This window comes from Leptinotarsa decemlineata, unplaced genomic scaffold (genome assembly GCF_025532065.1).
Source record: "Leptinotarsa decemlineata unplaced genomic scaffold, Ldec_3_MD MMD2_P_RNA_scaffold_9, whole genome shotgun sequence".
Lineage (NCBI taxonomy): Eukaryota > Metazoa > Arthropoda > Insecta > Coleoptera > Chrysomelidae > Leptinotarsa > Leptinotarsa decemlineata.
Window position 1 is genome coordinate 3,880,335 of NW_027412536.1, and position 14,217 is coordinate 3,894,551.

The 14,217-nt window shown below is 35.1% G+C and overlaps 1 protein-coding gene across 4 annotated transcripts in view; it reads left to right on the top strand.

The window, feature by feature from the left end:
- LOC111514556 (cationic amino acid transporter 2) overlaps positions 1-14,217 on the top strand; it is a 98,113-nt gene that overhangs the window by 21,275 nt on the left and 62,621 nt on the right. Inside the window, exon 1 of one of the 4 annotated variants that reach the window (XM_074170461.1) lies at positions 7,415-7,683. The exons of 2 other annotated variants lie outside the window; for them this stretch is intronic. In XM_074170461.1, coding sequence (XP_074026562.1) covers positions 7,623-7,683 — 61 coding nt within the window. In that variant the 5' untranslated portion in view covers positions 7,415-7,622. Of the gene's footprint in view, positions 1-7,414; positions 7,684-14,217 lie in introns of those variants that run through there. One more of the 4 variants, XM_074170456.1, reaches the window with a different exon arrangement.

The window sequence follows — 14,217 nt, forward strand, 5'->3', positions numbered from 1 at the left end:
ACTCCCAGAAACTAAATGGCTAGACGCCATATAGTACCTAATTCCTTGAAGATTCTCACCTGGAATGCCAATGGAATAATCAGAAAAAAACTCGATGTAGAGGAGTTCCTGATATAAAACGACGTGGATATTTTGCTCCTGCAAGAAACCCACTTGCAAGGAAGCACCATAGCGCTCCCGAACTTGTCTTTTATAAAAAAGACAGAGTCGGTAGATGCGGAGGTGGCGTAGTCATCCTCATGAAAAGATCAATTAGACATGCTCAAATCGGTCTAGACGAAAATGCGCTAAATCGTTTAGACGTTATAGGTATCGAAGTAAATCTTCAAAGGAGTTTACACTCCTATGCGTTTGTTAGGGGAACCCCCCTAACAACCGCATACAGCCGGAAGCACTCAGTGCTCTGCTGCTAGAAACAGACATAGTGGAGTAGAACTATCAATATGAATGTTTGTTTAAAGGTGGTTGACAATGTTTCGTGGTGTATTTCATCAGTTCGGACTTCTATTGTCTAATATAATATAAATTGATTTGAAATCCCTGAAAAAAAATCGGAGGGATTAACCGAAAATATCAATTTTTATTAAACAAAAAACTGAAATTACAAAGAAATAACATACAAGCAACAGTGATAACAGTTATCACTCGAAGACGATTGTGGATACTAACAATCGAATCGTCGTGGCGTAACTTGGTTTGAAATCTTTCAATTTTTATTTCTCATTTTTTGTTAATAATATTTTTATTTTCAGATTTTATTATTATTTCAATTTTTAATTTTTTTGTTTATTGCTTGTATGTTATTTCTTTGTAATTTCAGTTTTTTATTTAATAAAAATTTGGTATTTTCGGTTAATCTCTTTGATTTTTTTTTAGGGATTTCAAATCAATTTATATTATATTGGACAACTGATGAACTGATGAAATAAACTAATATGAATGGCCGAGCGCTTTATGCTCACGCCGACGAACACGGTTATTAGGTTTTGGGACCGCCGTTGCCTACCTATATACTACCAAATACCGAACAGACCTGATGTTCTTGACATAGCAGTTTTCACTCTCAACTGGGATATATACGTGACTTCTGAGCCTGACTTAGATCACAACCTAGTGACACTGATTCTAGGGGAATGCCCCCCAATACAAAATGATAGCGAAGGAATCAGGACCAACTGGGAAGCTCTCAAGCCGTTCTTGGAAACAATAACCGTCATGGAACGACCTCCCGAAACCCTCGAAGCCTTGAACGCTGCGGTAACACGGTTCGAGGAAAATATAAGTAACGAACTCGCAGCGGTTACCACGACTTACGTGGAACCAAGGAAATCCTATAACGAATTTCCTCGACGGATCAAAACTTTGATTAGAGAAAGAAACCGTCTCAGAAGAAGATATCACAGGACCCTATTTCCAACAGATAGAGCCAGTGCGAATGTGAAAGCCAGCGAAGTAAAACGCGCCATTCTTGACTTTAGGAATGAACGTTGGCACGAATAACTCCTGGGACTTGAGCTCGGAGATAACTTTCTTTAACGATTAGTCAAGAGCAAATAAAACAAAAGGGAAGCCCAGGAAGGAAAATTTTATGGAGTTTCAATTAACGGTATCGCAGAAAAACACTAAAGGGGTCAGATTTTCAGATAGTATGAAACAATTTTCAATGGCAGCATTCTTATATCTATCCAAATATTTCAGGCCATCCTCCAGGTCCACACTGCAGAGGATCACCAGAAAATGGCCTATTGATGCAGCATACAATGAATTTATTTTTGATGTCATCCAACTAAAAATCAATAACTTCAGTAACCAAGATAAGGATTGCAACATTTGTTTCGATGAAATGAGCATCAAGTCACAAGTTCCTACAATATAGGAAAGGATAGAATAGTTGGTTTTGAAGCTTCTATAGCAGAATATGCCTTGATAGTCATGGCAAAAGGCATCCATTCGAACTGGAAACAACCTGTTGTATACTTTTTTACCAATTCATGCACATCAATACTGGATATAAAAAGTATTGTGATTGAAGCTGTTAGGCAATTATCAAAAATTGGATTGAGAGTTAAGGGTATCATTTAAAATTAAGTTCTAATTTTTATAAACTTACCAGAAAAGATCTCGAAGTGACTGTAGAGCAGCCATATTTCTTTGTATATGAGAAAAAAATATTTTACTTTTTTGATACTCCTCATCTGCTGAAATGTAACAGAAACCATTTTTTCGATGACTTTTTGGAATTTGATGAATATACAATGAAAAAAAGTCACCTTGAACAACTTTATAACTTGGATAAGGAAAAGCAGTATACACTAGCACCCAAACTTACTGATTCTCATTTATTTCCAACTAACTTTCAAAGGATGGAGGTTAAATTAGCCAGTCAATTTTTCAGTCATTCGGTAGCTACAGCGATGACCTATGCCAGCAAATTAACTGTAATATCAGAAAAAGGAATAAACACGACTGGACAAATTGGATTCATTGAGGGGTGGCAGATAACAATTTCGGTATTTATGCAACTTTGGGAAAACCTACATAGTGAAGGACATTCCTACATTTTGACGAAGAATATAAATCAGGATTGTGTGGAAAATTATTTTGGTCAACTTAGAAATATTTGTGAAAATGCCTGACACCCAACTCCTATTCAAATTACCTGAGCTTTCAAAAACACATTTACTCTTCAGTATTTCACATAGGAGGAAGGAACTAACTATCTAGAAGATACTAGTGAGATTATATACAGTACTACAGAAGCAAGACATAAATAGAATGAAGATTATTGTGGAAGTTTCAAAAAATCCCTATAAACCTTTGAGAGTAGAGACAAATGATTATAGAACTCTAGCCACTCCAGAAGGCAACAGCTTGGGCGATGTTTGTGGATATCTTTTGAGAAAATGTTTGAGAAAACATTCATGTGAAGTATGTACAAATTTTCCACGGCGGCTAGTAGGTACCACAGTGAATGAAACAAATGTATATAGTCATTTCAAGGCATATAGTAATACAGTAGCCAAACAGTTTGGAAGTTTATATATGCCCCCAAATTCATGTTTACATAGTATCATTCATCTAGAGACAGAATTTTTCAATCATTTCAACAATTTATGTGCCACTGATTGCATAGGCAACCAGCTCAAAACAATACCTTTAGAATATATTAGCATGAGTTTTTGACCTGAATTGTATAATCTTATTATATAAAATATATGTTTATTTCACCACCTTGTCTTATTTTTATCAATTCCCAAACAGTTCACAATGATGTGAGATATTTATTGGGAGCTCCTCGTAGCAATGATGAAGTCAGATCATGGTCACATATTTTTTAATGAATCGAAGAGGTTTTAATACAAAACCTCTTCGATTCATTAATTCAAATAAGTGTATTCAGCTCTTCCAAATCCTACATATTTTTTGATCGAACCTCGTGCAGAGGTGCACAACAGTTCTTAGCCGACACCCTCCTGCCCCGCCACATGCCAGCCAAAAATAAAATCTGGACACGAAACATCAAAGAGGCCGACCGGGAGTGAATTTACTTCTGTTTATTTATATACAGTGTTTATAAGAAACAAAATGAATTCGTAAAAAGTTGGGTGGGAATCTGCACGGTGCTCATCCCATTATTGATCGTTGACGTTGACGTTGTCGTCGACGTTTGTGTCGACGGTACAGCTCGTGTGGGTTTCATTCTACCATTGACGTCAAGGAGCCAGGAACTAAAAAGGTTCCCGGTGTGAATGGGCGGTAGACAGGAGTGATAAACGCTTCCTTGTAGGAGCGAGAGAAGTGAAGCTCCCTGTGTGAGAGAGTCCTTAGAGGTCATTGATTCGTTATGGTGGTACGTCCACCGAATGGTTTCATAGATAGGAATATGTTTATTACGAATCTAGATAATATCTTGTTGACAAACATTTTGTTATTAATGATATCGAAACATACTATCAGAAATATATCTAAGCATTGACGAATGCACACATGAAATAGGTATATGTAAAATACACATAATGAAAAAGAAAAAATTAGAAAATTAACCATCATCCAGTCGAAAACCAAAGTTATCAGTTTAAGATTTAAAAAATATATGCACAAATATATGAACAGACACATCGCATACAAACATATACACACTCACACGAACACATGCATACGTGTCTGTTAAAATCTGTTTTCCGTCAATCAGATGTCGCCCCCTACGAACGACAACTCTCAAAAGTCGAAACTTGTGCGAGTAAAGGAAGTGAAAATCGGTCGTTCGGTCTTGCGGTTCAAACCACCGGTTCGCACAGAGGCCGATTGACTGAGTGAAACTGACCACACACGTCAACCCACCAGGCTACCGTCATACCGATAAAATATTTTGTAAAATCAAAGGCATCACGAATTTCACATTGAAAAATTTCGTTATGTTGTAACATACCACAATCCTAAATTTTCGCCAGAAAATTTCTTTCGTGTACAGTATAAATTTCCAAAATATTTTGGCTTCTATTATTACTGATGGATGATTATTGAACAATTATTCCGTTATAGGTGATACAGTCCTTTATGTTCCTCAAATTTGAGGTCTATATTTATGCTTGAAAATTTGGTACTGCTTTTGTTTTTTAATGCTTCATTTCCCAAACAAACGATAGATCGTTTGTCGTCTTCATATTGAGAGACGAAAAATTTTAATTGAACCATTTTCTATATCATCCATTTCTTTGTAGATACTTTCATGCAAATATTTCTCGTTTTCATTAAGCCACAACAATTTGGCGTCACCAGCAGAAAAAGTTTAGGAACCAGATATTCTGAGTGTGTTCAGGTCATTGATATATGTGTATTATAAGTTATACTTTCAATTTGATAATAATTCAATTGTGTGGATACTGTAGTGGATTTTTCTGTTTCTATCCCAAATATATAAAAATAAAAATAAATGATAATTCAATGGGGGATATAATAGCTTTAGACTCAGTTCTAGATGCGTCAAATAATAGACGAAGAAATGACTAGGTGTTCCTTAAAAAAACTCTCTGGAAGCTTTTTGAGTCGTTCTGTATATTGGAAATCCTAAAAAAATACTTTGAACTATCCTACGCCGTAACCTAGCAGTGCTTCAATTGTTTCTTGCGAAAAACGGGAAATGGTTATTTTATTGGTTAGAGTATGTCGATAAACCTTTATAATCTGAAAGAAGCTTTTTAGCCACAACATCCCGATAGATGATATTTATCCAAACTATATGTGACAAATCCTTTATTCATACAAGTACTTTTGTAGGAACCTATAGCTTTAAAAGTAGTCCGACTCTGCCAGAATACCATCACTCCTAGAACTAAGTGTTTCTTAACAGTTTTATAGGGGTAATATAGTAGGTAAACAACGTTGAAATGGTTGCTAGTAATACCAAATTATTTTATAGAACGACGCCATTTTAAATGATAGCAATCCGGATAGCTGGAATTAGATGAGTTGAAAATATGAAATACCTCACCTATACTGATATTTACAGCTGAAAAGTACATATATATTAAAACATTACATTATTTAGAACAAACTGAGTTAAGTTTGCGACTTGAAAATTGATACATGGACACAGGGGATTTTTGTTTAATTAATATTTTTTTGCAAAAACATTAATAAATGAGTGGCGCGCTCAAATTTTGCTAATAATAGGCTATATATTTGTCAATAAAATTTCATTCGCAATAAAAATATCAATCTTTGAAGCGCGAACAATGTCTATAACCGTTTTATAAATACAAAAGTGATATTATTAAAATAGCTTCAAACTTTCTATTTGTTACTTTTCAGTTGGTGGCATATCTATTATATTTTCCTAGTGTCCAATACGAAATTACTTCTTGTGCCGTCAAGAACACATTTTTAACACTTTTTTATTTTATTGTTATCGTTTTCGGCTGTATTATATTTTATAACGCTTACTTGGAACTACTAAAAAACTCTTATGAAATTGTCTTCTGATTATAACTATCGCATAAATATATTGCAAAACTTCAGTAAGATAGGTCTTTACAAAACTACTTTTTAAGAGTGTTAGGAAAATTTTATAGTAACTGCCAAAATGTTTATAAAACTGTTTTATAGTGTTTGTAAAAGGCCTTACAAAATACTGATAAAGACTATAATGTTTTATAAAACGGTGCCAATTTCCTATTTATAGCTGTTTTATAAACATATTGAAAACATTTCAGAGAGGAATACAGTTTTATAATTTGTTTCTCCAAAACGTTTTCGCAACTATTATAAAATATGAAATTGCTAGTTGGGTATACATATAATTAAAAGAATCAGGGTTCGAACTGTGCGGTAACTGAAATTGGGGTATTCCTATGTGTATTGTTGTTGACGCGAAATCAGTCTTTACGATTTTTTCCGATTTTAAAGGTATTACTTGAAAGCTTTAGGTATATAGGGCTTGACCAGTAACCCTTTTTCGGGCATAATAATAATAAAAATTGATTTTATTGTTAAGTTATTGAAGATACCTATATAATAAAAAAATAATGAAATAGAATTAATTATTATTCCTCTCAAAAGGCAGAATCCAGATTCTGGTATTGTGAGGCCATCAAAACCTGCTTCATTCAACCATGTTTGAATAGTATTGAACCATAATTATCTACTTATACTAATTCCTATTAGGAAAAAGCTAAAGAATTGGAGAATATTAACATATCAATTTTTCACTACGGAATAATCATGAATCAAATCAATTTTGTAGAGAAACAAGTTGAAAACCAACGTATTTTTCAGTTCTTTTCTGAACTATATTATACTGACAGGAATAATTATACGAGAAGGAACTCTTATTTAATAACGTTTTATAGGGTATTGTGGATTAAATACATATGTATCTGAAGTTCAAGTGGTGAATTTGGGTGCGGAAGTTGATCTTTTCATGGAGATACCTGAGTATTCTTGTTATGATTATCTTATGGAATAAAAAACATGAGAGAAATATCAATCAGGCTCCATATATTCATTTAACCTATATGGTAAGAAACGCATTAGTGTCTTCTAGTTTTGCAGAGTTTGTAATCTTCTCATTACGAACATCAATAGACTTGGCCCAAACGAGGTATTCAAGTAACACTTTTTGGTCAGATTTTCACTGAATAGTTTACAAAACTACACGTATTTCACTAGAACACAGGCGTGTTCCCATGAATATATTTGTATGAACCGTCTAATAATTTGATATAAATATTACTACATTACAATTGATGAAAATGTTTTGTAAATATCATTGGTATTCGTTGAAAAGTCTCCGCAAACAATTCGCCAGACAAAAATGCATGTTTCATCAAATGTTTCACACATTCATTTTATTATTGTGTTTGTCCCGCTGTTTCACTTCAATCGAAGCTAAATATAGGTGTCAGCCTACACCGTGATACTGTATAAGTATTCTGGCCTGCACAACATTCACAACGTGATTATTGGTTCTGCAACTGAAAACGCGTCACGTAAAGTACTATGAGCACGCCACATCGTGCGAAACCGACGGCTGTCTATACCTAATTATTACTTTCAATTAAATTCAATTGATTTAGAATTCAAGACAATAACATTCATCAGACAGTTGATAAACGAGTGTTATCATGTACAAATTTGAAATGGACGATTCAGCATCCGCCATGGAAGAATTGCTAAAGAGTTTCGGTGAGTACATTCACATTTTCATTTAATATTATTTCATTGTATGTTTCTATATTATTGCAATCGAATGGGACATTACAACTTTTGTTGTATAATTTTTCAACAAATCCATTGCTTCCTGTGCCAAATGTGTTATCTGTGACGATAATAACCGAGCATGCATAAATAAACGAAAGTTCCATTCATAAAATATTTTACAGGTCCACATTTTTATTGCATATGTCAACATGTTAACACACGTGCAATATAAATCAAATAGTAAAGGAGAATTATGTCATTGTGTTTACGTCGTACCGGAATTGGTTTTCTCGAATTCCACGTCAAATTTTCATTGTTACCAAATAGGTTTGAACAATCATAGTTTCACTGGTATAAGACAATTATACTTTGCTTGCCTGTTTTAATAATTGAAGTAATCATGAATCTGAGGTCAGGATTTGACGGTCGGTTCTACTTTCAGAAGTATTTCCTTCAAAATTTGTAAATATGATCACTCGAATAACTTCAGCGCCCAGGTTTACTAGGTATCTACTAACGGAATATTTTTTCATGTTTATATTGTGTAGACAATGAATCATCTATCGCGGACACAGGGAGTTTCAAATTCGATCCTCACCATAGGGATCTCGGAAACTATGAGAGATACGCTGATAGTTGAATTGGAGCAAAATTGCGCATTTACCTGACTAACAATATGCCGTTGAGAAAGTTCTGAAATTCTGAGAATATCCGGAGATATCCGAAAAAAAAATTTCGGTAAATGGTTTTTATTTTTTTCTGACTTCATTTTTCGAAGGATTCGAAAAAAAAGCACTTTCACATTGCCACTTTTTGAGATTTGCTATCCATCATCAACTTTATTTTTTCTTATGGGCGCTACATTGGATGCTTTCTGTTTTGAATAGAACCAAATTTTACCTTTTCAATGATGTATCATAAGTTATCATTCTTTTTCGAAAAATTGGAGATATTGAAAAAAATTTATTCTTATCATAATAGGATTTTACTTCGATGTTTCTAAATTTGACTTTCAATTTGTTACACTCAATGGCATTTTGTTATTGTACAAGTCATTGAATTTTTGACAAAAAATGGCTTTCACCATGTTAGGACATGTATTTAAACTTGTATCTCGAAAAACGACAACCACATCAAACTATGTTCAAGTTATTGGATCAAAATTTGATAAGTCAGGTATGTATGAGGTAAGTTAGACATTTTGTCCTTTTCAATCAAAATTATTAATTTGCAGATAAACTTGAACCCGGGGAAATCTACACGTCATATTTCCGTCGAAATGAATATTTGTCATACAAGTACTTGGAGACATCTCAAAAAAAGCGGTTTGAAATGTTACAAAATACACATATCTCAAAAATTGCATTTAGGTGATCCCCAAAGGTGACTAGAATTTTGTAATTGGGTAATAAGAACACCTGATTTTCCTGTTTTCATGGAAAATGTAATTTGGAAAAATAAAAGCACTTTTACGAATTATGGGATATTCAACCGAAATAACGAAGACATTTGGAGCGTAAACAACCCAGGTAGTTCCGAGAAATTTGACGCCAAGTGCTATTTAGTAATAACGTGTGAGCAGGAATTTACAAAGATAGAATGTTGGGTCCTCATTTATTTGACGGAATTCTGAATGGAGAAACCTATCACCAGTTTTTAATGTCGATTTTCAAAGACTATTTGGATGATCTACCTTTGGCTAACTATAACAACATCTGATTTCAATGTGATAGTGCTCCACCGCATACTACCAGACGAGTATGTAATTATACTATATAATTGGTGATAAATAGATAGGAAATAATGGGCCGGTGAGGTGGCCAGCAAGGTCTCCAGACTTAGGTGTTATGGATACATTCTTATGGGGTACATTGAAAAATAAAGTTTATGGTTAGGGGAATATCAAAATATTGAGAACCTTCAACAAAGCATTATTAGAAAGTTCTGAAGATTGAGGAGGAGGGAAATTAATCGTGCAGTGAATAATATTCTAAGAAAGGCGCAGTTGTGTTATCATGAACAAGGCCAGCATTTTGAGCATTTGCTGTCATTTACTTTTGTCTTTACATTTTAGTTGATTATTGTTATTTGTTCAAAGTTCTATTCACATTGAACAGGACACAATGTCTAATTTACCTCATACACACCTCATTTATCAAATTTTGATTGTTAATTCTGTCTCCGTGTTTTTTCATTGGCTTTTCAAACGAACCAAACTCGGTGAGATTTTGATTCAATTACTTGAACATAGTTCGTTCGATGTGGTTGTCGTCTTTCGGAATACAAGTTTAAATACATTTCCGATGTTCTAACACTGTTTCTATCGTATTTGTAATGAATTTGTATCATAACTCTTTCTTCTTCATTCGTGGAAGCCATTTTTTCGCCAAAAATTCAATGTCTTGTACAATAACGAAATGTCATTAAGTGTAACAAATTGAAAGCCAAATTTAGAAACATCAAAGTCAAAGCCTACCATGATATAGAAATAATTCTTTTCAATATCTCCAATTTTTCCAAAAAAAAATGATAACTTATGATACATCAATGAAAAGATAAAAATCTGGTTTTATTCAAAACAGAAAGAATTCAATGTAGCGCCCATAAGAAAAAATTAAGTTGATGATGGTGGCTGGAAGACGAAACGTGGGATAGAAAATCGGAAATCACCATTATGTAGCAAGAAAAAAGTGGCAATGTGAAAGTGTAATTTATTTTCGAATCCTTCGAAAAATAAAGCCAGAAAAAATAAAAAACATTTTCAGAAATTTCTGTTTTTTTCGGATATTTCCGGATATTTTCGAAATTTCAGAACTTTCTCAACGGCATATTGTTAGATGGGTAAATGCACAACTTCACCCCAATTTAACCATCTTCATATCTCTCATAGTTTCCGAGATCCCAATGGTCAGAATCGAATCTGAAACACCATGTTTATAGTCCAGGGCTATTAGACTTTTCTACTGATACAATTGAAACTGATTGAATTTTTAACAGGTATTCATTCAATCGTAATTAAATACTTTCAAAAAGTCTCGGCGATGCATATTCTTCAGTCAAACTTTCTAAGGCGCTACAGAAATGAAGCACCTGAATATTCGTAAAATTTATTTAACCTAGTACCAGTGATGCACTGCAACCTATTACCTACCAGCTTACACATTGATAGCATAGTTAACTGACAGGAGTATTTGAAACTGATTTTTTTATTATTTCAAGAAAAGCCAAACTTGACAGAAAAATATACAGAATCGTTTCTTCTAACTTTTAGTTATAAAGCACTATCACAACACACTTTTCACAATCGGTTAGTACAATTTTGTCGGGATCGTGTGGCCGTCAGTGATGAATCTCGTAATGGGCGTCAAAAATTTGTTGTGATTCCAAAAAACATCGTTGCCATAGACAGGATGATTGAGAAACACGGCACGTGATACATGAGACAAAATCAATCCTCGGACAGACAGCAAATACATTCATTTCTACATGAATATTTATGTGTGATGAAGATTATTTCCAAATGCATTCCTCGAAAATTGATCGATGACCCATGTGAATTGGTGTAAGAAAATGCTCAAAAAATTCAACTGCGAAATGCGTATACATTATTGCTGTAGGTGAAGAAACATAAATATATTTGAATTGAAAAGGGATTATTTTCAGGAGAGATCAGTTTTTCGAGAAGAAGTTTTTTGGCTTCCTACGTCTCTGTCATTGAAGAAAAATGTGGAAACTTCCGAAGAAAGCAAGAAAAAAATTGCTACATTAAAAACTCTCTTTCAAATACAAGCTTATAAAAAAAAACTTTTCTCAAATCATTACAGGAGTAATTGTGTGAAAGATATGAGTGATTCGTCTCATCACCTCATCAGTACCGTTTTGGATAATAGCATTTGACAAGTGTCTTATCTCAAAACTTCGAAGTACACCATCGAGGATGATATTATTCCATATATGTAATATTTTATATCAATACTATTTCATGTGTCACATTGTGTAATGTTCCTATGGACGATAGCTGTTTCAGTTCTATAACGAATGTTTGCAGTACAAACTGAATTGGAAAAAGTGATTTTCACGTTATTCAATGTTCATATGTAAGTAGGTGTTTCGAAAAGGTTTTTTCTTCCATGTTATATCTGAAAGAAACTTCTATGAGTGCACTACATATCTTTATAAAGAGTTTTTGTTGTTATTTTTTTCTTTCCTTCAAAAGTTTCCCAAATTTTTTGTTCAATTACGAAGAAGTGGAAAGCCATGAAACTTCTCCTCATGAAACAGAAATTGAGCAACAATACTCTGTATGAGTATTTTGAGGTGAAAAGAAACCCACTCAAATTGTTCGTTCACGAAGCACTTCCAAGAAAGTGTTTGCTTGCTGGACGCATCGTAGTCATTCCATTAGACTCTTTAGAGCAACAGTTGGCAATAGACGGACCGCGGGTACGTTTGCGGACCGCGAAAAGTCGAACATCGGACCGCCAAATATTGTAATGTGTTATATACCAAGTATAAAAATTAATACTCAGATAAGGTATACTATAGCTTCATTAATTGAAGTAATATTTTTAGGCCACATAGAATTCAACTAAGTATGTACTTATTTTATTCTAAGTTGCCTAGTCAACCTGTTTTAAAAGTACCTACAACTGATATGGTTTTAACAGCTTCCTATCTACCCTGTGTGTATGTGTGTTTGTGCTCGCTCGCCACTATTTTGTTTTGTTGAAACAAGCGCGAGCGAGTATCAAAATCGGGGCTGCAGGCTTGTAAAGCAGACTGTCAGTCGTAGCGCAAACCGCGGAGCAACCATTCATTAGTTTTTTTCGCGTTTTCATAATATTTTCGTATCTATGGTAATATGGATTCTAAAAAGCGTGAAGTGGACAGTGAAAATAAGAGGTTTCTGGCAGAATGTACTTGAACAATATTGTTTTACGCTGCCTGTTTTAGGCCTCAAGAGTAGGAGATTTGAGCCGGTTCTAAGCCTCCCCCCACCACTATGACGTATTAATTGCTTTTTTATTGGTTGTTGTTTGGTGAAGTCAATGTGATGTGACCTTGAAGGGTGTGGTGTATGGATCGTTCAGAAATTTTTTCCCGGTTCTAATACTCCCCCCACCAATATGACGTGTTATTTGCTTTTTTTTGTTGTGCAGTGAAGTCAAGGCGTTGTGACCTTGAAGTGTCTGGTGCATGGATCGTTCAGATTTTTTTTTCATATGAGATTTTGTGTGTGTATGTGTGTGTGTGTGTGTGTGTGTTAGAGAATGCACGGTACAGGGTTTCATCATGTGCTTGTTTGTCTATGTACAAACATACGTCTGCATACTTCGAAGATCCTCCAAGTAATGAATGCTCCATCGGTGTGAGGGCACCAAGTTAGTAGTGGAGTGACGTCACAGCAATAACCGTTCAACGGCTAGAGAGCGACATGTTCACTCCACGACGTGTGGCAGAGTAATGCGTATTCATCAGTCTGCTCTCACCTCCCTCGATGTAGTGAAGGATGTGACGTAACGCCCCAGACTCGCCATCAATGGTGACACGCAGGCGGGCGAGGACTGTGCTAACGTCTGTCCTCTCCGAGAGCGCAACGACAATTGCTTGTTCGGCTATCGCTCTCGAAGCAGTGAATGATGTGACGTAACGCATCACCCTACCCTCGCTATTGATGGTGACACGCAGGCGGGCGAGGACTGTGCAAACGTCTGCCCTCTCCGAGAGCGCAACGATCACTGCTTGCTCGTGCCGGCAACTCGCATCAAATTGGGAGATGGGCTTGGCTGTGACGTCAGGCATCTCTAGTGGATGCATCGATGTGTCCTTACCTACCCTCACTCTCTACGGTGATGCGCAGGCGACGTGGATTATGGTATTTAAGAAGCGGGCGAGTGTTGGTTATGTCAGTTTCCATCGAGTGAGTTAGTGAGAACATATCATAGAAAATGTATTCTTGTGAATGTGGTAAATCTTTTACCCGTAGTGACAACCTTCGTCGTCATCAGCTCCAGAGTTGCCAAGGAGGGCCATCAGTGAAACGAGTGAGATTAGATGACGCTGCAGCACCTATGTACACATGTAATTGTTGTAATGTGATGATTCCATTGACTCAAGTGAATTCTCACAATAGAACTCTACAACATAAGAATAATACATATGTTCAATTCAGTGATGGTGTTCAAATTATAAAGAGCGCCTTCAAACGTCGGATTGCGACATACAGGGTGCAGAGTTCCATTGTTTCCACCGATTACATGTTATTCTTTAATGAAATCAGGCAGAAAGTTATAGAATTATTGGAATCGGCCATCAGGGTTCACAAAATCATCAAAGTGAATATGGAAGTATTTGGGAGTTATATTCTACAAACACAAGACCTGAAGGAAACCAAATCATTTAATTCACAGAATAGAACAGTTGATCAATCTACTGATTTGAATTCCTTATTTGATGGATTTCGAAATGGGATTATCGCTCAAACTACAGAATTCCAGGAACGTGATTCAGGTAAACATT